This window comes from Podarcis tiliguerta (assembly GCF_965153285.1).
Source record: "Podarcis tiliguerta genome assembly, chromosome: 1".
Taxonomy (NCBI): Eukaryota; Metazoa; Chordata; class Lepidosauria; order Squamata; family Lacertidae; genus Podarcis; species Podarcis tiliguerta.
This window is the reverse complement of record NC_139534.1, coordinates 91,485,447-91,511,242: the sequence shown is the minus strand read 5'-3', so window position 1 is coordinate 91,511,242 and position 25,796 is coordinate 91,485,447. Positions and strand designations below refer to the sequence as shown.

Below are 25,796 nucleotides of genomic sequence, written 5' to 3'. Positions count from 1 at the left end.
TCCATGGACTAATAATTATGCATTATTATCAAAGGAAACATACCTTTGACCACTGCATTTTTTTAGGTAGTATGATCTCCAAATTTGACTGATGATTCTTGATACAGTGGAACTGAATGACAGTTCTGTTACTAAGTCTGGTGTCTGGAGCCAGTGGAATCTTCTGTGTTTCCTCATAGGAACCCTTTATTGTTAATGTCAGATCACCTTCTAAACAGAAAAAAAAGTGAAGCACAAATAGTTCAAAAAAAGTTTTGTCCAAAAATCAATCTTGTCTATGATCCAGTTATTCAGAATCCTGGGAATTAAGAGGAGACCCATGCACAACAGGTAAAATGGGGTGTTGAAAATGGCAGCTCGTGATAATTCACATTTGAGAAGAATACTTTAGCCAATTCCTACAGCTCTCTTCCAGTTCACCCGGACTGGTGACAGTGGCAATAAATGCAGGAATGGTGGCAGTGGATAAGAAATCTGGAGACCTGGAGACAGCACCACTCTGGCACTTTGAACATTAGCATCCAAGATGCGAGGTATCCTAATGTTTCAGGTACAAAAAAGGAATAATGCCTCTCAGACTCTAGAGCATGGAGTACGGTGGCCAAATCATCTCTGTCCCAAAGGGGCAGTAGTTGGTGACAGAGATGATTTGGCCGCTGTACTCCATGCTCTGGAAAAAGGCACTCCTAGCCACTGAGGTCACCTGAGCCTCCAGTGACTGATTTATCCAGGAGCACCCCCAATCTGTGGACCTGCTCCTTCCAGCGAAGTGCAACCCCATCCAAAAGAGGTCGTCTCCGCATTTCTCAGATGTGAGAACTCAGGACACATAACACCTCTGTCTTCTCAGGATTCAGCTTCAGTTTATTGACCTACAACCAACCCATCACTACCTCCAGGCCCTGGTCTAACACCTCATCCTCCTCTCCCAATTCAGATGGAATAGGGAGACAGAGCTGGGTGTCATCTGTACATTGATGGCACTTGACTAACTCTTGATAGCAACTCGCAGTGGCTTCATATTGATATTAAATGCCATGGGGAACAAAATGGACCCTGCAGAACACCACAAGGCAACTCCCACGGTGCCAAACAGTAGCCTCCCATAAATTCTTTCTGGAGGTATTTCTGCTATATGGACTACATGTTCTTGTACATTCTGTATTCACCACCAATAGGATGAATGGGATGCGCAAGGAACCAGTACATGAAGCAAAGGATGTGTGTGGAATGTAAATACCGGATATTCATTTGGAAGATATTCATTACCCTTCAAAACTGCCATGTGGACACATCACTAAACTGGATAAATCCCAAATACTGAGTCATAAAGACATTGTGAAATGGGTTAGTGCTATTTGGGACTGGCGACTCAAAGTACTTGAGTTTATTGAACAGTGCCACAAAAACACAACCTTCAAAGTGGCGTCAGTTGCAAATGTTTTTACTCAGGTAGGGACACCTAACCACAAAATAAATGAACACATTATCACGTGTGAAAGGCATGAGCTTATCAAATTCTTCTTTTATCCCTTGAAACCTGAAACAAGTAAAGGGTCAAGAAAATGTAATAGATGTGATTATTATATATCTTCCAGTGTTTGTAAGCTATTGATTTAAAGCAACAAATACATAACGAGTTAAAGATGCAATGACAACCTCACCTGTGTATTGTTCCTTCAGCTTCTCAATATCCACTGTAACTTCCAAACATGAAACTTCTCGTGACTGCAGGAACAATGGGGAAACAAAGAGCAAAATGATCAATGGAACCAAATAATTGCAAACCTGCAGCATGAGATCTGACTGGTTATTCCAAATCAGTATACAAAATCCAGCATTCTGCTTGGCCCCTCCAAGCTCCCAGTCTTGCTGTCTTCCCAACCTTCATTCTAGTCTGCCCTTCCTTCCTATGACACACATCCCTGTTCCAAACCCTTTTATTGACAACTCAACTCTTTGCCTCCTTTGTTTCTCACTCCTTCAATCTGCCAAGTAGAGGTGCATCTGGCTCGATAAGGAGGGAAACACAGAAAACCCACCTAAACTATCCATTGTGGGAACTGGACATGCCAAGGACTGAACCTGAGGCTTTCTGCATGCACAGCATGTGATGTATTAATGTGCTACAGTCCCTCTCTGGGACAATGGGTACTCCATAGCTGGAGGGAGAGCTCTGGACCATTACATTGTCACCCAACCGGTTGGTCATATCCAGACAGCTCTTTGATGACAGTTATTAGTCCTGCTTGATTAATGTTAACAAATTACCCTACTTTCCATGTAACCATAAAAGCCGAAAGAGGGTGTGATCCAGGTGGTTAAATGGCCTACATAGTTCTTCTCATCAGGCTAGTAATTTCTAATCAACAACAAGAAGAAAAACATATGTAATTGCAAACCTCTGCAAAAAAGAAAAAAAAATTAAGGGCTGATACATTCAAGTTGTGGGGTCGGAGATGGGGTCAAGTGAATAACAACAACAACAGAACCACTGGAAGGAATAGCAACTTGGTTGAAACCATTTTAACCAACAGATGTCATCTGCATTAGATGAGCTGAAATAGGCAGAAGCAAGCAATTTAATCCCTCAGTACAGAAGCAACACAGAGTGTTACTTGCTTACTGCAAGACAATATGGGTTAAGGTTTGCATACAGCAGCCATTTCATAGAAAAAGGACTCTGAAAATTAATAATTACCACCAAAGTTCCATTTGTAATGATGTTTTCAGGATCATGTGGGCTGAAAAACAAAATGGCAGATGAAAATATTACAATCCGTTAGTATTTTCTATGGGACCTTTAAGGCACAAAATACATTGTATTTAGTTAGGTATTATACCTTAATACCTTACTATCTATACCCTTCACATTGCACAGGTTTTTATAGCCAACAGGCTCTTTTGACAGATGGGAAACAGAGATGTAAAGATATATCCATTATGGGCAGAAGTAAACACTGTTGGAAAAGACATTTAACTTCTAGAGCAGGGCTGGAGAACCTGGAGTCCTCTGGTTGTAGCTGAACTGCAGCTCCCATCATCCTGATCAATTGCCATGCTGGGTGGGCCTGATGGGAGTTGGAGTCCAACAACATTTGGAGAGTCACAGCTTCCCACACCTCTTCTAGAGCTCTGGATGTTAAGCTACAGAACGAGGAGATGTGCTGCTGGTCCTCCTATAGTTCTTCCACTAGCCTCATATGTGTTGTCATAGATTAGTGCTGCAGTGGACCCCAGAATTAGATTCACTTCAGTGTAGTAGACTTCTGAAGCAAATCATTCAATGTGAATCCACACTGCATCATGTGGTTGGAGCTTCATGTTCCCTTGCATTATGGATGAGAGAATTTCCAAGGCATTTGGCGGGTGGGTGGAATGGCAGGTCTCCTGACCCATTAAGACATCACGCCTAATAATCAAAATGACCCCTAATCTCCACCTTCAGCTGGGAGGAGGGGTGGATTCTTGCAACAGCGACTACCTGAAAGCCTTTAGAATCATAGAATCATAGAGTTGGAAGAGACCACAAGGGCCATCGAGTCCAACCCCCTGCCAAGCAGGAAACACCATCAGAGCACTCCTGACATATGGTTGTCAAGCCTCTGCTTAAAGACCTCCAAAGAAGGAGACTCCACCACACTCCTTGGCAGCAAATTCCACTGTTGAACAGCTCTTACTGTCAGGAAGTTCTTCCTAATGTTTAGGTGGAATCTTCTTTCCACCACCAATTTCTTTCAGTGCCACTTAGCTCTCAGGCCCCGGATCCCCAAAGGTGCTGTCCTCCGCCCCCCTCCCTCCCCAGCACAAATGGAGCTTAGAAACTCTATTGATGTCAGTGTTCAATTGCTCTGCTGATCTTATATCCAGTCATTCCATCTCTGACACTGGCAGTCCCAACTGGCAGGGCCGTCTTTAGCAGATGCAGCGCCAGGGTGCAAATATCCTCCCAGATCTCCCAAATTACCACAGATAGTGTTGGGGTGGCCATAGCTGCGCACTGCCAGCCATCGGGGGGCGCAAGTCTCCCCCATGCCGCTGTGGGAGAGCAATCCCCACAGAGGCTTGGGAGGGAAGTTGCGCACCCGCCAGCCTTATGGTTGGCAGGGCACAGCTGGCGGGCGTGCAGGGAAAGGGGAGGCCGCCAGCAAAGCCGCGCAGCTCCCCCACTTGCTGGGGCACTACTGAGAGGCCAGCGCCCTGGCGCGATGCACCACTAAGCCCTGTGGAAAAGACGGCTCTGCCAACTGGCTCCTTTGGTGCTCTGTGGTTTATACTATCGTGCCTTCTAATACAAAGCTGCTATGAGCTGCTCCTGATTGTAAGCCCTATAGCCCAGCATGAGGAGGTTTCACGAGTTGTAGGGAAGGAGAAAATGTCCCTTTCTCTTTCCCACTTCCTAAAAGGACTCCACTTCTGTGAACCCTGAGGATTGCTACAAGCAATTCTTAGGTGGCAGGGAGATCAGGGCCAGTCCAAGACAGTTTGCTGCCTAAAGCAGAAGCCAAGATGGCACATTCCTACACACATGTATTTCCACAATGAGAAGTGACTGGACTGGCAGCAGACCCTTACTTCAAGAGGAATGCCCCCAGCATTTGTCACCTTAAGCAACTGCCGCACTCTGCCTAACGGTAGGGCCAGAGAATCAGAAGAATCTATTTGCAACAGCCAGAAGCCATAGCAATAAAATAAAATACAACGGACTGAAGACAGAGGTAAAAACTTAACAATACAAAATACATTCTGGAGGTTTACATCTATAATCAAATAATAGATCTTATTCTAATCGCCCCTGCTAAAAGAAATTGCCATTTTTGCTGTCACCTGGTTATCTTGATTTGCTAGAAGGAAGGACACAGTAGCAATGGTTGAGTAGCAGAGGAGTATGTACTACAATAGAAACATCGGCAGCTTTCTTACACCAAGTGAGACCACTACTCCAGCTTACTCAGTATTATCAAAACTGACTGGCTACAGCTCTCCGGGGAAGGGTCTCTCCCACATTTACCTGGAAGTGTCAGGGATTTAACCTTCGGCCTACTGCATGCTCTGAGTTACTAGTCTTTGTTGTGGATCCCTATTTGTAGCAACTGAAGACTTTCCAAGAAAGTCAGGGCCTGCTAGTAAGCCAAGTCCTGACATTGTAATGTTGGCAGGTCTGTATACTGGATTTATTTATTTTTATTTTTTGGTCTTTTTAGTAGTCAAATGTCATTTTAGATAGCATGTGGAGTTTCATATGCAGCCATGAAACAACTGTCTTCAGCCAAAGGAAGCAAGAGCAGCCGGTGGAGTATTTCAAACAAAGAATATTGAGGTTCATAATGTGTTCTGGCAAAATGAAATTTACACCCTTCATTACACCCCAATACTTCCAACGTAGTGTGTAAAAAACTAGGAGAGGGAGAGTCCCTTTGAGAGAACATCATAACGTAACCTAGGACTCAGCTGGATTGGTAAAGAAAAAGTGGTTTATATGCATTGAATATGCGATATAATGTTGTACCACCAAATTGCATTATGGAGTCCCGTTTTTTCTCTATCTGGTTGCCCTGTTTAAATTTACAGCATTTAACTGAAACACTTCTTTGGTGTGTCTAGATCCAGCCCAAGTGTTAATGTTATAAGGTAGCAAATTTAGCTTCTGCTAAAACTAAAAAAAAAAAAAGGAGAAACTAATGTTGAGTGTGAATGTGTGCAATGGAAGAAAAGATGGAATCAAACTCTGGTAATGCAAGGGGAGACAGTGTGAAATGTACATCTAAAATGTAAGAAGTACTGTATATGTTCCAGGAAAATAAGTGGAAGTTAAATGATAAAAGGGAAAAATGGGTGGCACATCATGTGTGTGGCGTATGAAATCTCCTAGCACTATTATCAGCAGCAATTGCACACACAAAAATCCCATCTGGCTACAACCTATAAGCACTGTTCTGACAAATGTTCCCCACCCCCCAAAAAAAAGAAAAGTTGCCCCAAATACTCCAGGCAAATTTATAGTGGGCCTTACTGAACACTTCTTTCTTTCATGGCTTGCCAAATGTCAGAATTATTCATTAATCTCTGACTACAACAATTCCATAAGGATTCAACTCAGTCAATATCTACAATGGCACAGATATGAAACATTTCTACCAAAATGAAATGAATGCATAAGTTGGTGTGAAGTTTGGTCTAAAAGGCTGTCTTTTCTCCTGAAAAACACTTGGATGGGTTCACAAAACAATTCACCTTCACCTCGCTGTGAGAATGTAAATATTGTAGGGGACAACCCAGTGCAGTGTAGTGGTCAAAGAACAGGACAAAGACTAGGAAAATTCAGGTTTAGATCTCTTGGGCCAGTTATGATCTCCCAGCATAACCTATCACACAGGGGTGTTGTGAGGATGCATTCGGGTGGAGCATGAAGAAACTTGTTAGCCATTCCGAACGCAATAAAAACACAATAAAATAAATTATAAAAACAGTGCCAGCACTAAAACAAATATTTAAAAAAATGGACGAATACTTTACTAAAAAGAAAAAACATACAAGTTTGATTTTTCTTCATAGTCAATGTTTTAATATATATCTTATACATTTTATACATTTATTTACATTTTTCTTTAGCTTTTTTCCTTTGTTGTTTTCATGTAAGCTTCTTCCTGTTCCAGGAATACATAATCGTGCTCAATTTCAAACCTGTTGGAAAGAAAGTGAGAAAAATTAACCACCCATAGGCAGCATGTCCACAAAGATCAATTTTTAGGAATCAAACCCTCTCCTATGAGCCCAGGTCCATGAGTAGGGCTTTCATGGTTTCCTCATCCATTTCCACAACAACAAGAAGCCACAGAAGGGCTGGTGGGAACCACATTATTCACATAATACAAGGTGAGAAGTTTGTCTTCTATGCCTTGTTACATACCCTTTAGCCTTCTTCTCTCAGTCAAATGCCCCAAAGTGGGGGGAAAGGATGCCTTCTGGTATAGACATGCCCTATAAATTACGTTTAGGAATGTGAAGCGCCATTTGCTTCTTTGAGAGCTACGAAAAGTTTATTAACCTCGAATCCTGTGCTCCGTTAGAAGCCAGGAGGCCTAGGGATATCGATACTGCGAATCCACCGGATCCAGCGTGTTCCCGTCGCTATAAGGCCTCCTTCATTACCACCACCATGATGAACAGGAGGAGGAGGAGCATTAGTACGTGCAGCAGCAGCAACTCGGGGCTGTCTTTGGACCCTATGAACAAACAAGAGGAAAAAATGCTGTCACTTGTGAAACACGACAAAGCAATAGAGGAAAACAAAAACATACCAATGGAGTAACTTAAGAAGAAGAGGAAGAACTTACCTCCTCAGTCCCTGCCTGCTGGGGCATCAGTTGCCTCCTTTAGGCAAATCTGGCCTCCATGTGGAGACTCAGTGGAGGATGGCAAAAGCATTCCATGACTCACCCCTGTGTAAAAAGGTAAAGGACCCCTGGACGGTTAAGTCCAGTCAAAGGCGACTATGGGGTTGCGGCGCTCATCTCACTTTCAGGCCGAGGGACATGGTGTTTGTCCACAGACAGCTTTCCGGGTCATGTGGCCAGCATGACTAAACCATTTCTGGCACAAAAGAACACCGTGACAGAAGCCAGAGCACACAGAAACACCGTTTACCTCCCCGCCACTGCGGTACCTATTTATCTGTTTGCACTGGTGTGCCTTCAAACTGCTAGGTTGGCAGGAGCTAGGACAGAGCAATGGGAGCTCATTCCGTCGCACAGATTTGAACTGCTGAAGTTCTGATTGGCAAACCCAAGAGGCTCAGTGGTTTAGACCACAGCGCCACCCCCTGTGTACAGCTGCTCCAAGCGGTCGGAGGAATCATGGCATCTGGCTCAAGCATGAAGTTCCTACATACCTGCTTCACAACATGATGCTTCCCAGCTTGAAGCACTCAGCTTGTGAACTGAGCATTTTGTCCCCCACAGTTCTTCTCTGGCTCAGTAAACTTCTGGACATGTGTGCCACAACAATAACTACTCAGTAGAGATATCAGGAGTCTGAGATGCCACTGAGCATGCTCATGACAGAAACCCAAGTGCCTTGGGCCTTGTGGTTTCCAGGGCTCCTGGACATCCCTACAGAATCCCTGCTGCTGCCATTCCAGTGTCCCAGGCATCAGGAAGGAATGGCCATTGCTCCCATTGCAGCAAGGTCGGTGAAAGGAAAGGGGCAGAATTCAGGAATTTACAGGTGTGGGAGAAGGAAATGGCATTTTGACCCATTCACACTCCCCATGATGTTATCAGAACTGCAGCACAACTTCCACATACAGTCATACCTCGGGTTGAATACGCGTTACTTCCGGGTTTCACCGCTTGCACATGCGCAGACGCTCAAAATGACATCACACGCATGCGCAGAAGCAGCAAAAAGCGACGCGCGCATGCGCAGACATGCCGTCGCTAGTTACGTTTGCTTCTAGATGCGAACAGGGCTCCAGAACAAATTCAGTTCGTATCTAAAGGTACCACTGTATTGGTACTGGGCCCAGAAAAATAAGATGTGTTGGAATATACAAATTGAGCTGAACAGAGTTCACCCATCGCAAATTTTGTTCATGGATCATGTAACACCAATAGCAAATACTGATGTCTCGTAGTAACAGAAAGAAGCGCAGCTGCAATGCTGTAATGTACACAGACACACCGACAACTGTTGTTAAATTCAAAATTTCACCATTCTACCCAGGCATTTCATGTTGACATGCGATTTTAGTAGGTGTAAATGTTTTTAAATGACTCATTTTATTTGTTATATTTTATTTTTGTGTATCTTGTTTTTAATGTTTGTATCTTATTGGTACTGTCTTGTAAAGCACTCAGAGGCATTTTGTTCGAGTAAGTGGTATACGTATTTTGTTAAGTAAAATAAAAAAATAATGTTAACTATTGAATCAATCGATTTTGTTATGGTTGTGATGGCATATAATACCAAATGTAAAGGTAATTTCCAATGCCAGGTGATGGGAGTGTGGAGAAAGAGAGAGAGACAGAGAGAGAGAGAGACAGAGAGAGAGAGAGAGAGAGAAAGAGAGCTGGCTGTACTTGGAACAAGAAGTTCCCCTTTACAAATCCACACATAAAATTCCCAGAAAAATGGCATGGCATAAAAACTGAAAGCTGTTCCTATAGAAATTATTAAACCAAAGTTAAAATAATGCCATCTGCTTAAGAGTTAGTGACTCCTTCCAACTCTATGATTCCATGATGAGATGTTTCAAGTGATGTTTAGTGCTCATGAACCACACTGAACTACAGGGGTACCTCGGGTTACAGACGCTTCAGAAATAGCACCTCAGGTTAAGAACTTTACCTCAGGAAGAGAACAGAAATTGCACGCCAGCGGCATGGCGGCAGCAGGAGGCCCCATTAGCTAAAGTGGTACCTCAGATTAAGAATAGTTTCAGGTTAAGAACAGACCTCTGGAATGAATTAAGTTCTTAACCCGAGGTACCACTGTACTTTTCTCCAGTGGCAGATAAGCAAGGGCAGCAGAACAAACTCCCCCTGCCCTGTCTGCCGGAGGCTGCACTGCCCAAGCTGACAAAATGAGCACACCCCAGACCAGTTGCTGCCACGCCATTCAAACTCCTGCTGCTGGCAGCAACTGCCTGCCCGGGCCCTCTGTGGCCAAGCCAATGCCTTGCTGAGATGTGAAGCGCCAGTGTCACCCCACCTGAGCCCCCCACTGACACCTCCTTGATTTATCTTCCCCATCTAAAATGGTCGGGCCTCCTTGCATTTTGAAAACATGTATAAAGACATGGTCAGAAAAAATTCTGAAATCACATGCCCTTGACCAGCGTCAAATCTTAGAGCCACTTCAAACATGATGAATCACTATTCCATGCAGGGGGAAATGGAAAACTATTGGCAATTGCTGCTCACCTGACTACTTCGTTCACTGCATGGTGTACAAGTGAGGTTAATGATTCACACTTTCCCAACCCATATAGGTAGTGAAGCAGATGCAGGAGAGGTACACATAGTGTGCTGCACTCCGCTTGCACACTTCTCCCACATTATTTGAACATATTTGAAGCATCTCTTAGACCCATGCACTCCATCTCCCAAAGCTCCTGGGACTAAGGTCATTTGCAGTTAGTGCAATTTTTAATAAACAAAGACACACAATTTAAAATATTTCCAGGTGAGTTCCCTTCCAGGCATTCTTAAGACACAAAGAGTAAAACATAAGCAGAGTATAAATGGGTTCCGGTTTTATGTTTTTCACCTGTTTCTGGGATAAAAATGCTATAAGGAAATAAGACGCCGCTATGCAGCCAGTTTTTCAGCCTGAAGAATGATACCTGATAGTGAATATACTAATCCAAGCAGGGCTGGAACACACAGAGGGCCAAAGACTGAGGCCACCACAGAACCAACGTACAGTTTCACAGCCACTCTTTCAGTGGATAACATTCTCTGAATTTTAATATAAAAAATAAAAATCTTGGGACCAGATTCAACTAAGCTGATTCTCTCCCCCAGAAGATGGGCTGCCTCTCCCACTCCCGGGACTCTCTCTGGGATCCCTTCGGAGCTTGCTCTCTCCCTCGGACACGAGGAGAAGAGGAGGTTAAGGGGTGATATGATAGCCATGTTCAAATATATAAAAGGATGTCACATAGAGGAGGGAGAAAGGTTGTTTTCTGCTGCTCCAGAGAAGCGGACACGGAGCAATGGATCCAAACTACAAGAAAGAAGATTCCACCTAAACATTAGGAAGAACTTCCTGACAGTAAGAGCTGTTCGACAGTGGAATTTGCTGCCAAGGAGTGTGGTGGAGTCTCCTTCTTTGGAGGTCTTTAAGCAGAGGCTTGACAACCATATGTCAGGAGTGCTCTGATGGTGTTTCCTGCTTGGCAGGGGGTTGGACTCGATGACCCTTGTGGTCTCTTCCAACTCTATGATTCTATGATTCTATGATTCTATGAAGCTATTCTGCTAATGGAAGCCAGTGCAAAGCTCTTACAAGTGCAAGAGGGCTTCTCCCACACACTTCCCCTCAAAGTGCTACCACATCATTACACCAGATTTCATTAGCATGGAAGAAATGGTTTTGAATTTGCATTTTTGAAACCTGCCATATTTTGAATTGGCTAGACTTTTTTTTTTTTGCTTTGTTTTTGTATCCTATTGTATGCTCGTAATTCAGCTCAAATGCTGATGGTAAACAAATGAGCCTCTTTTCGGTTTCATTGAGTAATCTCAGCACAGCTAATTTCTCTCACCAAGGCAAACACACCAGCAAATAACAGATTCTTAAGCCACGCAAGAAATGTGTTTGCAGAAGCCCTGCTAATCGACCATTACAACCACAGTCTCCCCAACATCTGTGTTACACACAAACACACAAGTTAAATTATAATTGCCTCTTATAGCCGCACTGATGTGATTCTGCACATAAATTATAGAGTCTTTGCAATATTAAGAGTTGTACTCACATGGGCTGTAATGTGAACTCTACCTCCAACTCTTCCTGTGTCTAAAAAAAAATAAAATAGGAAAAAGAATGACTCCTCCCTATACAAAATCTTTCCTTTTCTACATGTCCATTGATAATATTTTATTTTTGGTACTTTACCCTTCCCACAGCTTGCAGAGTAGAAAGTAGAGTCAAGTAATGATTATGCCTCATTATCATAAGTATCATTTTAAGTGTTTACAGTCTTTTAATATCAATGTAGACACTATTTGGATGCTACAACCTTAGTTCCTTTCTAGATAGTCCCCCTATTTCTCCTCTGCTTTCATGCCCATGAGGAGACAGGAAGCTTCCATTTCCAATTTTTAACAACCCAGTATTCCCCATTACATTCAGACTTGGGGGACTTTGATATGTTTAAATTATGGTTAGTGAAATTAAACCAGGATTTGACTGTTCTCAAGCCATGGTTTAAACAATCCACAGTTCCCAGAGTTCAGATGTCACAAGGAATACTGACTTCTTCTAAATCAGGAACAATGTCTTCCAATCTCCTCTGGTACACAAAATAAGTTGAGAGGGGGATTAAGTAGACGTGTAAATGTAGCAGTAAACCATGGCTTTCCCTTACGTATGAACTGAGCTAATGCAAGTTTACATCTGGGAAGTCACACTTGTGTATCTGAACATAATTCAATTATTCCTTCAGGTCCAGAAAATGTGTTGTTGCAAAAGTTGATTCTAAAAGCAGTGAAGTAAAGTAGCAAGTACATCTCTTGTTTGTAACAATATGAAACACAATATTATTTTGTCATACTCACTCTAAAGGATTCTAATACAATTAAGCTTTAGTGACTTATTTTATACTTCCATATTTAATAATAAAAATAAATTAACTAGACAACCCTGAATATATTGGATTTTCATTTTTTCCCCCTGACAAACTCCATGATATTCAAAGTTAAAAGGCAAAAACTTCTATGTTATATTCAGCCCAATATAATATTGTAATTTAAACTTTGAAGAGAGCTTAATTTTGAAAAAGCATTTAAGCGATAATTTGGCTATCAACATTATACATGAGCAAAATCAGCAAACATGTTTACTCTTTAAAACGCACACAAATGACCAAATGTTGACAAAATTCAGTTTCTGCGTGCCAGAATTGCTGAGATGTTCACACTTTTGGTCATTATCATATCAGCCTGTGTGCCCCGGAAATGTTACAGTGGTACCCCACAAGACGAATGCCTCGGAAGACGAAAAATTTGCAAGACGAAAGAGTTTTTCATTTTCTGAGTTGCTTCGCAAGACGGATTTCCCTATGGGCTTGCTTCGCAAGACGAAACGTCTTGCGCCTTTTTTTTAAAACCGCCAATGCATTCCTATGGGAAACCGTCAATACACAGTGGTGCTTCGCAAGATGAAAAAACTCGCAGAACGAAAAAACTCGCAGAACGAATTAATTTCGAGGCACCACTGTATTTGCGAGGCACCACTGTATTTGCGAGGCACCACTGTATTTAAAAATCCACACATTAATCGAAATGCAATAAAGCGAGTATCTAATGCAGGGTAAAGTCCAATAATGCAATGTGCTGGTTCACACGTACTGCTAAGTCATGCTTATCATGAATGCATATAAGCATTCAGGTTCCCAAATCCATCTGCTTTGCTCTCTCATCTGGTCCTGCTGCTTCTACAATGCAGAGACCTAAACCATGGTTGGCATAGCACATCATCTGAACCCAGGATTATGGTTTGACTCACTCCAGGAAAACCACAAAGTTTGTTAGAGGGCTACATCCCTTGGTTTGTCTTGAGGAGATAAACCACGAGCCATGGCTTAGCTCACTGCAACTGCAGAACTAGAAAACTGAGCAAAGCAAGAGTAATGTCCTTTAAGCAATAGTTTAACTTAGTGCTCCATGGAAACTGAGCCACTATGTCACAGGCATGCAGTTGTTTCACTGTACGTATATTTCTCAGTGTAACTTCAACCACTCACCGCTGGATTCAAGTTGAAGTTCACACGACTAGTTCGCCCAGTTTGCAGTTTACCAACATCAAAGAGAACTGTGAAAAGGTGGTCATCTTTGGTGAATGTATCTTCATCACAGACTTTTAGCTCCAGAATATTCTAGTAATAGAAACACATTGTGATAATAATGCTTTTTAGAAACCTGTATTTTGAGTTTCAAAGAAATGACAAATGAACTATGCAGGCTAGCATATGCAAGTTCTGTTTCTTTGGGTCCATGAGGGATATGTAAATAAAACAGCTTATCCTTCTGGTTCCTCACTCCTAAAACTTATAGGCCTCTCCCCCATAAGCTGCATTTTAAGATGTCAACTCCAAACGTCATCCATTTGGGAGGTAAATTTGATCTCTATCTGGGGCAACTCATTCCCATGGGGAAATTCACTTATGTTATTTGCTGTTCTCTTTTCAGAAGCAGGTAAAGAAATTTTGGAGACTGCTATTTTTCTATTGTTTTATATAATTTTCAGCTGTGCTTTTATATTGTTTTAACAATGCGCTTGCTTTTATTTCGCTCTGTAAACTGCCTTGTGAAGATTGCTATTGTAAGACAGCCTGTAAGCTTATTTTAGTTTTGTTTAAGCGTTTATAAATGTAAACTTGAAAAAATGAATGAAATTCTTAATTTTAATCAGCAGTGTTGCACACTTTGGGAGTTCATCTTATGTGTGTGGGGGGGGTTACTAAAGGTAAATAGCGACATTTTGCCTGCATACTGCTTTAATTATTATTTTTAATGCTTTGGGTCACTATGCTCATTCAGGGTGTAATCCATTTGGTTCCCTTGTGAGATGTTGCAGTGTGGACTGCTCCTGCTCAGGCTTCCAGCCAGCCAGCTCTGCCTTCTTCCAGAATATTCCATTCCAATCCATTACCCCTCTACCCCAATTTTCTCAACCCCCCAACTGACAGTTGGTATTCCATGTCTGCTGAGCATGATCAGTCTTTACTACACTGTTTTGTGGTGGGTTCCCTGTCCATCCACACACACACACACACACACACACCCCACACACACTTAGGTTTCCCCCCCTAGATATATTTTGGGGTTTCTGCAACCCTTTGAGTTCCTCCAAACCCTCTGCCACTTCCCTCTTGCATGCAGATGTCGTCCCAGACTCAGAGAATGAGTTTGGGAATAGTATATAAGATTCATTTGTTAATAGAACCTAATTAGAATGACCAACATGGAAAAAAATACACATGGTCTCACCTTTACACGACTGTCAATCCTGTAGCAAAAGGATTGATTCCACACTGGATTTTTACTGTTGGAAACAGTTATGGTCCGGACTTTTTCACTTGTAGCAGTTGGCAAGGATAGACACACGTAGCAATCAGATTCAGTAACTGTAGAATAAGATGATAAATTATATAGGAGTCCTTCAACGCTGAAACAGATAGAGCATTACTGAGGCCTCATCTGCATTATAAATTTACAGTAGTATCATACCACTTTAACCAGTCATGGTCCCCCCACCCAAAAAAGTAGAGTTTGTTAAGAGACCCATATTCCCCTCCCAGAGCCACAGTACAGTTTCCTGGGACTATGGACTGTCTGTTAAACCACTTAGGGAATTGTAGGTCTGTGAGGGCAATAGGGAAGGGTGCTGGAGTCTGACTCAGGGGATGGGGGGGTAGTGTTTGGTGGAGACCGGTACCAGCCAGGAGGCAAGAATCAGAGGCAGGAGGCAAGCTTCAGAGCTAGAGGAAGTGGAGGAAAAGGCAGGCCAGGCAAGTGAAGGGCTGGGTGCTTCCATACCCTCCCCTGCACCACTGTCTCCCAGAACCAGGAAGGAAGTGAAAAGGGATGAGCAAAGGAAGTTTCCATGCAGGCACCATCACGGGCTGCAGGCACACAGCCCGTCGGCAGGGAGGTACATAAACTGGTGGGGAAGGCTGGCCCTGTTTCCACAACTGCTCCATAGAGCACAGACCTGGAAATAGCTGCCTAACCATTCAGTAGCATAGCGTGGGTTGCCAGTGTCCAGGGCTGCACAGAGGAGAGGGTAGGAGGGAGGGAAATGGAGGAAGTTCGCATGCACATTCAACTGCCTAACAGCATCCACATCACCCGGGAGAGAGCAGCAACAGAGATAAGAAAATAAGAGTCATTCCATTGACTGGAAAGGCCACTTCCTGGTTCACATGGAGAAGCAGTTTTCAACAGAGCCCAGCATCAGAAGTGCACAGCTGTATTGAGGCAACACTGGGTGTTGAAATTTTGTGGCCCTAATAATTTTGAGCCTGAGACAACTGCCCTTGTGCCATCCCCATGCTACACCACTGTAGCTCTGAGCCCAGCTTCGGCTTAGGAGGGCAGCATATAAATAATTTAATTTATTTATTTATTTATTTATTTATTTATTTTATTATTATTATTATTATTATTATTACTACTACTACTACTACTACTACTACTACTATTGGTGTGCGTAGATATCCAGAGCTGTAGAAGTGACTGTGTTATCTTTGATAATAGATATTTCACTATCTGCCTTGTGCATTCCTTTGGCTGAGAAGCACCCCTGACAGGGAGAATCAAGGCCTTCTGGGGTATTAAGGCTGTGAGCCCCTCCATCGTAGGTTAAGGTTGTATATATATGGAAATAAACCACATACCATAAAGACACCACAGTCGCCGCTGTCCATATTTCTGAAGAAACCAAATCTTGGGTAATCTCACACCACACAGAGATTGGGGTGGCATGCAACAATAATGTCCAAACTAGCCAAAATTCCAGTGTCCTTAAATCTTATTATATACAGTAAATAATATATACTGTTTATATAGATATTATATGCAATCTGTATTATATACTTTTTGCCAAAGGTTTAAAAATACCTGTTCATAAAGGGCTTGAAAGAATCCACCTGTACCATTTGTCTCAATGTAAGGTCTCTCTCTTACATAATTGCAGCTTCCTATTACATCACCTCTTTCCTAATAAGCATATCATTTTGTCATCACTAGCCAGCACTTAAGAGCTTTGCATTTTTACATGTACAAGAAAAGACATTTTGCAGAGTGTTGAACTCGTATGTGTCCAGTGACTGGTAATTAATTGCCATGTAGCAATGTAAGTCAACAATAATGAATCACTTGGCGGCTGCAATCTTCAAAGGAGTCACACTCGTTTAGCACTGTCTTGAATATGTAATACCTTGGGTGTTAATTAAAAAAGCCACATCCCCACCCTTCTATCCCACTTAATGCTCATCAGCATGGATCCAAAAACAAGAAAGTTCAGAGAAGGAAATAATCCTCTTCCCTCCACCTGCCTTACCCCATGGCCAGCTGTGCCCCTAAAATCCTCTAGCGGGTTGTGGGCCTTCATAAACAATACAGGCTGGAGCTGATGGTGGGATGGAGGGAGGAAAGGGATGAGAAACTTTCCTTCCATGAACTTCCTTAAGTTAACTGGAGGGCGCCAGGCTGTGAAAGGCTGCCATAAGACAATAACAAATTGGCTTATTGGGGAAGGAGGGGGGCATTCAGATGTGAGGAAACAGGAAGCCAAGCTTATTTGTGGTTTCCTAATTTGTTTCTCCCATTCATTCCTGGTGAGCAGCAAAATGGGAATGATCATGGAGCATGGAGCAGCATGCTGCTGACACACAAGAACCACCGCAATGAACCAGAAAACTGGGCTTAGTCATTATGACATGTGAGCATGACCATTGAAGTCCAAAAGTGGGGTGAAGGATAGAAGGCTTTATCCCATGAAGCAAGGAGGAGCAGGAATGTGGGACTAGAGGATGAAAACTCAATGTTCAATAGTGAAACCATTGGTCAAATCAGAGCACCTTTTCCTCCCTGTGGGTGGCAGGATGAGGAAATCAAACGTTGCCTTTGGATCCTGTGTTGCTGCCAAATGACACACAGCCGTCCCCGTGTAACAATATATGAAACAGCAATGTTAAGATGTTTCATGTTTCTGTAATGCCACAGAGTGGCAATTGACTCATTGTTACAATTAATAAGTCATTACTTGAAGCTATAAGCAGGAAACAAAGTGTGGTGGAGTCACTGGGGCACGTACTGTATCATGTTCCTAATAGCTATGAAGTATTCTGCCTGTCGGACAACATATCTGTCTGCCCCAGGTGTCTAAAATGAAAGGAAGTCACAGAGATAACCGGGGCCAAACATTTGCAACGTAACCAGAAATAACTTGTTTTCTACATATAACCCTAGAAGACAAACCTTTCCATAAGGAACCATATTTTGAGGATCGGGTGGTGGGGAGCCATTAAAACTAAGGATGCTTTTTCCATGGGGCTTCATATATTTAGGTTTTGTTTTGTTTCAATGGAGTTGTTTTTAAAGGACTCCCTTGACAATCAAACATTATTCAGAAAGGATGGATGAGAATTGTCATTTGAAGGTTCATGGAATCTGGTGGACAGTGTGGATTTCTTTTGCAACGATAACTGTTGTATGGAACTGGGGTGTGCACCAACCACAAGATTCAGTTCACAACCTGATTTGGTACTTCAGACAACAGCTTGATTTGTTCTGAAGCACTTTGGTGTCAAATACAAATCCTGATTTTGGAAGAAGAAGAAGAAAATGAAGCACCATGGCCTTCCTATTCACTAAATTCCAACCCACTGCTCCCTCCATTGGTGGAGTAGGAGTAGAGGCAGCAGCAACGTCTGGCAGGATCTCACCAAAACCTCACGAGACCTCACGGTGTGCACAGAATCTCATAAGATTTTGGTGAGAAGCTGCCACTGTGCAAGCTTTGTAAGGGAAGTGGCAGTGTGGGCAGAATGCTATCCCTGTGTAAGGTCAAGTAGAAAGTATCTTTCAGATGACCCTGGTGGTCTATCTTGACTCAGTCCTTGTTCCTCCTTCATCATATAGATGCCAGCAGGATCTTGAGGGATCATGACAAGTCTTCTCTTGCCGATAGACCCACTCCAGAAATAAGGGAACCCTTTGCAGACATTGCATGAAGACTGAATGCTCAATTTACCAAAGCAGTAGCAACTTCAACAATAGTGTTATACATTTTGGGGACCCCCAAAACCCTAGAAATTAATAAATGGTAAAATTTTCATTATCTGGAGTACTGAAGCAAAGATTGCAGGCCAGGGGAAAAATACAAGCTAAGCTTCCTTTCCAAACCTCACCTGGGATAGAGGCATTAACATGACAAAAGGTTTTTAATCTGTTGGGAGCCACCCAGAGTGGCTGGGGAAACCCAGCCAGATGGGCGGGGTAGAAATAAATAAATAAATAAATAAATAAATGATTTGCCCATCTAAGAGGAATCTTGGGCCTGGGCAGACAGAAGATTGCCAGGGTAACAAGAAGATGACAAGAAAAGGGTGTCTTTAGAAAGATGTGCTGGGAAGAAGGGGGAGGAAAAAAGACAGAGATCCATCTTGGGCAGGATGGCTGAAGGCTGGCTGGCTGGGAGAGATGCTTTTGACTCCTGTTCAAGCCCTACTTGAAATGACCATGCTGTAAGATCTGGACTCTCTCCATGCAGACTGATGTTGTAAATATGTGAATAAACCATATTTCTTAAAGCTATGACAGTCTCTGCCATAACTTCAATTCTCCTGGAGTGGATTTTTCTGTGAAAACGCTTGAGAGCTCAACTGTGCTACTAATCACAAATTTCCAGTTTGATCATGTGCACAAAGGCACCCTGTTCCTTAATTCTTAGCATATGGCTAAGTGGGACACATTTCTGTTTACTCTCCATACAGTGCGCTCCCACCACTGGTTTGGGAAGGAGGGTGCACACAACATTAGCCCCAATCCATACATATCCTTTATCTATCCTGGCATTTCTTATGCAGTGTTGCATTTGGATGCATTTCTCCCCCAAAACCAGCTTCAATCTGGACTGAGAAAAAGAAAAGCCTCATTGCATTTTAAGCTGGTAAGGTGTACACAGCCTATGGCTGCCCAGCTGAGCTACTATTTTGTACCTGGCTGTGGCTGATCAACCTCAGGGTTCTAGCAAAAACAAAAACAAAGTAGATCTGCAAGTCTGCCCACCCAGCTCTAGAAGGATGGAATATTTGGCAGCAACAGAGATACTCACAAATATCTGCCTTCTGGATATTCCTGGCTCGCAGTATTCTTATTGTGAGGAGTCTGAAAGGAGTTTCTTCTTTGTGCTGATATAAAAAAGCAACAATAAATGAGTGGATATGGGTATTTGAGGGTGCCCATTAACATGCATATATACAAATAGGATGGGAAATGAATGATATAGCATAAAACAGGGAAAAGTTTTGCTTCTGCAGTTTGGTGATTTCTCTGTAACGCAATGCAGTCCTTAACAAAACACCTGCCCTGTTTATATTGCATATTTTAGAAAAAAGTGTTAAAGAGTTAGAGAAACAAATAAGCAGAAATTTATTAGAGTCAAGCCTCACAATCCCTAGCAGGAAACATTTTTCTGAGTGTCATTTCTAGCCAAGGGGAGTCCTTATGAGACCTCTCCTCTTTAATCATCATCATCATCATCATTTATTTATACCCCGCCCATCTGGCTGGGTCCCCCCAGCCACTCTGGGCTGCTTCCAACAAAACACTAAAATACAATAACCTATTAAACATTAAAAGATTCCCTAAACAGGGCTGCCTTCAGATGTCTTCTAAATGTCAGGTAGTTGTTTATCTCTTTGACATCTGGTGGGAGGGCGTTCCACAGGGTGGGTGCCACTACTGAGAATGCCCTCTGCCTGGTTCCCTGCAGCTTTGCTTCTCAGAGTGAGGGAACCGCCAGAAGGCCCTCGGAGCTGGATCTCAGTGTCCGGGCAGAACGATGGGGTGGAGACGCTCCTTCAGGTATACTGGATTGAGGCCGTTTAGGGCTTTAAAGGTCAGCACCAACACTTTGAATTGCACTTGGAAACGTACTGGGAGCCAATCTTTGATAGTGAGCCCTCTGCATCACTTCCCAAAGTAGGGATCTCCACACACACACTTGGGGAAGGTAGAGAAGGGAGTACCTGCTGCAAACAATGACTCAGCATAAGAGCAGGTAGAGAAGGAGCTGGATATATGAGTCTCCGACTCCTCTGTGCTTTTGCAGGGTTAATAGCTCCTCACTGAGCTCGCTGGGCTTCTGGCTCCAGAAATCTTCCTGACTCAGCTACTGCTACAGCCCTGACTCTGGCTCCAGCCTCCTGGACTCATTAAAAGTAAAACAAGTCTATCAGTGACAACAAGCGAAACAGCTTGTTCCTTGCTGCACAAGTTCATATCTGTGCATCTGGCAGTTTCGCTGCTACAATTGTTTTAACTCTGTGTGTGTTTTTAAAAAAATATGTGGGGTTTTGTTACTGTTGTTTTTTTCTTGAGGGGAGATGTGCCTGGGAAGAGCAGGGGCCCAATTGTAAGTGCTGGTTTTGACCTATAAAGCCTTAAACGGCTCAGGACCGCAATACCTCAATGACCACCTCTCTCCTTATGAACTTACCCGGACCCTGCAATCATCATCTGAGGCCCTTCTTCAGGTCCCTCCTCCATGAATGGTCTGGAGGGTGGCACAATAAGAATGGGTCTTTTTCAATAGTGACTTCTGATATGGAATGCCCTCCCTAGGGAGGCTCGCCTAGCACCTTTGTGCAATATCTTTAGGCGCCAGGCAAAAACATTCCTCTTCTTTCAGGCCTTTGGGTAATTTAACAATCTATGGCCTTTTAAAGGGGACATGGGTGGCACTGTGGGTTAAACCACAGAGGCTAGGGCTTGCCGATCAGAAGGTTGGTGGTTCAAATCCCCGCAATGGGGTGAGCTCCCGTTGCTCGGTCCCTGCTCCTGCCAACCTAGCAGTTCGAAAGCACATCAAAGTGAAAGTAGATAAATAGGTACCACTCTGGCAGGAAGGTAAACAGCGTTTCCATGCGCTGCTCTGGTTTGCCAGAAGCGGCTTATTCATGCTGGCCACATGACCCAGAAGCTGTACACCAGCTCCCTCGGCCAATAAAACAAGATGAGCGCCACAACCCCAGAGTTGGCCACGACTGGACCTAATGGTCTGGGGCCCCTTTACCTTTATGGCCTTTGAAACTGTGGGAAAGGTTATGGTTTTTGTTTGTAATTATGTTAGATATTTTTGTGTTTTTATATTGTAAACCACCCTGTGATCCTCAGATGAAAGCTGGTATAGCAAATTAATAAATAATAACATAAACAAACAACGATGATGTAATCTGTTGTTGCAAACTGCGTTTCCCCAGGCTCGTGCTAAAACACAATGGAGACAAACCAAAGAAACATGAGCACACAGAACCTGACTGATTTGCTCAGAAGTCTCTACTGGATGAATCACAAAGGAATTCTCCGCCTCCTTCAATTGCCCAATTTCATTATGTTGTTCTGCCTCTGTGGTCTGAATTTCAATTCGGTGAACTTCCCACACAATAATCAATGTGGTGCAATGCTTCGCAGCACAATGCTGGAATTAGTGTGGTGCTTCACAACATACTGCTGGAATTGTTAGGAAACTGGGACGAGGCAAGATATGGTGGGATTTCAAACCCTGTGGTGTCATGCTGACATCACAAGACGGAATTACTGCACCATGTCCAACCTGATGGGAAGAGCTATCCATTTGGAAATCACCATGTGAATCAGCCATGACTGTCATGTTCTGTTGCACTGTTTGCCAGTGACTATTACTAATAGTGACTATTACTATTACTATTATTCTTACTAATATGAAATGTGAGGGAAATGTGAGGGACTACCAGTGCAAGTTTAGCCAATCAAACATAAAGCTTAAAAAAAGTTAAAGAAGACTGCATGCTGTGTGTTGAAAGAAAACTATATGAAAATGATGTATCGTTGGTATTTAATACCAAGCAAACTGTCAAAGATGTATAAAACTAGTTCAAATGTTTGCTGGAAATGTAAAAAAGAAGGAAGGTACTCTTTTCCATATGTGGTGGGTTTGTGATGAAGTAAAGGTGTTCTGGGAAATGATCTATAATGAGTTAAAGAAAATGTTTAAATATACATCTGTTAAGAAATCAGAAGCCTTTTTGTTAGGTATAATAGGAGAAGAGCTACCGAGAAAAGACAAACAATTATTTATGTAGGCAACAACAGCAACAAGAATATTACTAGCCCAGAAATGGAAGCAAGAAGAACTTTCATCAAAAGAAGATTGGCAAACTAAGCTAATGAACTATGCAGAAATGGCAAGACTGACAAGGAAGATCAGAAACCAAGGAGATCAAGTATTTGAAAAAGAATGGAGTAAATATTTGAATTATTTAAAAGACCATTGTAAGCACTTAAAATTATTGGCAGAATTGCGAAGAGCTTGCATTGTGAATGTTTATTATAAGATTATTTTTTTGCATATTTGATTCAGAATTGGTATATTAATACATGCAGTTAATTGGGAAATATTTTAGAAACCTGTGGAGGGAAGGGAGGAGGTCTGAAGGTTAAACTGAAGTTGTGAAAAAAGATATAAAATATGGATGCTAAGGAAAATGTGAAAACAATAAAAATATTTATATATAAAAAAATCAAACATAAAGCTGAGGGTAAAATTCACTAAGGTGACAGAACACATGAGATCTCAGGAGATTTTGGTGAGCTCTTGTGAGCTCTCATTGGAAGCCGATGCTTCATGGGCACTTCATTCAGGTAAGAAAGGTGTGGCACTGGTGGCAGGGGGGGGCAGCAGAGGCGTGCGGCATGCTCTCATTTTGCCTCAACCACCAAAACGGAACACACCACCTCTGCGTCCCCTCTCCTCTCCCCATGCGCTCTTCTGGGGGTTCTGGGGATTTGACAGGACACTGAGCTGAGGAGAAAGGAAAAGCTCTGCTGAATCTGCAGAACATTTGCAAAAGTTTGTTCCAGCAGCTAGCCATCAGCTTTACCCTTTTGAATCAGGCTACTCGGCTTCTCAATTTATTTATTTTTAGGTAGGAAAGAGTTCATTGTGTTTTAATCCTTAAACCTAAACCTAATTTGTGGATTTCTCTAGCAAGTCCCAGCCATCATAGTCAATGGTCAGGGAAGATGCTGTGAGCCGCCCTGAGATCTTTGGATGAAGGGCGGTATACAAATTTAATAAATAAAAAGGTAGTAATAAATAATGGTGGGACCTGCTGTCCAGCAACATCTGGAAGCCACAGGTTCCCCAGCCCTTTCCTTGTGAAGAATAATGAATAATCTCTTATTTGTCCCTTGAATAACCTCGGCACATTGCTGTGATGCCATAAAAACTTCTCTTTTATGGAATTTTACAATTTCGTGTACTATTTTGTATTTTTAAAAAGGCAATGAGAGGGGGAGAACAAACTAAAGCCCCCTTCCTTAAAAAGAGAAAATGGCATTAGGACAGTTTCAAGAGGATATTCAAGAGGCTAAGCAGTGGTGTCCAAACATTTTTCAAAGAGGGCCAGATTTGATGAAGTGAAGGGCCATGGGGGCCGACCAAAGGGCCAACCAAAGTTGTTAACCTTTTTTTAGGATTGAACTTATTGAGAGTTTTTTAGGATTTTACCCCAGGAAATAAACTGCCGCAGGGGCCGGATTAAACCAAAACGGACTTTGGACATGCCTCAGCCAATGAGAGGCTTCTCATCAGTAGTCCCCCAACCGGGTACAACAGGCAGAAATACATTGGACTGAACTTGCTAGAAATAAATGTTTTGGTTTCAAGGCATTGGAGTCCTGGACTTGGATGGTCTACAGTGGACAGGATGCTGCTATAGTTGTGTTTTTATCACCATTTATTTCATTATTTAAATATACTGAACCACAAATTAGGTCCAAAAGAAACTGGAAGCATCACACAGAAAGCGTTATTCAAAGTTTCATCACTAAAAACTACTTTATAATTGAACTTTGCAAGATAGCAGCGTATGCAAAAAAAACAAGTAAGTAAAATGAAGATGACTATGATGACCCATTTAGGCCATTCACACCCACAAAGAAGTGCTTACATGTGTGCGTATGAGCACTGGGCATGCTCCAGTCAAAGTAATGCACATGTGCAATGGCTATCTCAAATGTACAAACCGCAATCTAAATGTGACTTAAATGAATGTGACTTAAGTTGCCAAATTGGATGGAAGCTGGCTTGGGGGAAAGCGCATCAAGCCATAGCATCTCTCAAGCAGCTATGGGATAGATATGGATTGTGGCCAATATCATTTGTACACGACTTCAGACACTAGCACCGAGAGAACCCTGGAGCCAAAGTGAACTATAATGTTTACACAGGCTTAAAGGAAGCATGCAACATCTGTGTAGGAGATTGCTTTGCACTTTATTTTCTTATAATGTAAATTACTATAATCACAATATACCGTGCCTTGTGAAAACACAGACTGAAAATGCAATTTAATAGATCATTTCAAATAGCTTCCATTTCTAAAGCAGTAACTGCATTAGTATCTTCAATAAAAACAACAAGGAGGATTCTATCTAATGTAGCACTAAATTAAAGTCACTTTGCACTATTCTTGTTCCACTGGCAAAATGTTGTTGTGCAAGAGAAGGTGAGACATGGCAGAATGAGTTCCTGCTTGTGCAAGTGTTGCATTCAATCCCTCTGTTGTGCAACATTAAAACTCACCCATCTGCCAGTGCAAGCACTTTTCCTCTACTGGACAAGAAATATTGGATATAGCTCAGAGTCTTGTGGTACTGTGAAGGATTTTGATTTTATCTTTTGTAGTCTAGAGCCTAGTTAATCAAATACAGTAACTGTTAGCTTGAGTTTCAGGTGTGTAGAGACACATATGGTTTAGAGAGGAGGAGTGTAAAAAGTGAGGTCAGAGGAAAATTAAGTACAGTGGACACTCAGGTTGTGAACATGATCCATGCAGGATGCACGTTCGCAACCCACAGCATTTGCTATCCGCAGCGGCGCGTCTGCGCATGCGCAGGTTGAGATTTAATGCTTCTGCGTGTGCACAACTGCTGAAACCCGGAAGTAACCCGTTCCAGTACTTCTGGGTTTCGGCAGTCCATAACCCAAAAAAACGCAACCTGAAGCGTCTGTAACCCGAGGTATGACTGTATGATGATAAATTGCATTGCTAACAGTGGCCATTCAGAAAACAGTTGTTGGTGATAACACAGCCAATCATCATCAACAAAAACGACAACAACAACATTGTAGAATTAGATTAAGAATAAGAGTAAAAACAATAAGAATTTTTAAACAAACTGTTCAAGCCTCTTGTTGAATTGCCATTGTTAACTGTGGATTGCCACTCCTAATAACTTAATCATCACCATCTATGCCTTCTGCATTTCATTTTCCTTTGACCTCACTGTTTACAG

At 42.5% G+C, this 25,796-nt stretch overlaps 2 protein-coding genes across 2 annotated transcripts in view; both read right to left on the bottom strand.

Annotated features, from left to right (window-relative positions):
• Nucleotides 1–25,796, bottom strand: part of PLA2G4F (phospholipase A2 group IVF) — a 158,080-nt gene that overhangs the window by 8,103 nt on the left and 124,181 nt on the right. The window lies entirely within an intron of this gene.
• LOC310681930 (cytosolic phospholipase A2 epsilon-like) overlaps nucleotides 1–25,796 on the bottom strand; it is a 47,525-nt gene that overhangs the window by 15,563 nt on the left and 6,166 nt on the right. Inside the window, exons 3-9 of the mRNA XM_083449996.1 lie at nucleotides 19,570–19,645; nucleotides 14,718–14,854; nucleotides 13,472–13,603; nucleotides 11,483–11,523; nucleotides 2,702–2,744; nucleotides 1,665–1,728; nucleotides 44–210 (exon numbers count right to left, since the gene is read on the bottom strand). Of these exons, the coding sequence (XP_083306122.1) occupies nucleotides 44–210; nucleotides 1,665–1,728; nucleotides 2,702–2,744; nucleotides 11,483–11,523; nucleotides 13,472–13,603; nucleotides 14,718–14,854; nucleotides 19,570–19,645 (660 nt within the window). The remainder of the gene's footprint in view (nucleotides 1–43; nucleotides 211–1,664; nucleotides 1,729–2,701; nucleotides 2,745–11,482; nucleotides 11,524–13,471; nucleotides 13,604–14,717; nucleotides 14,855–19,569; nucleotides 19,646–25,796) is intronic.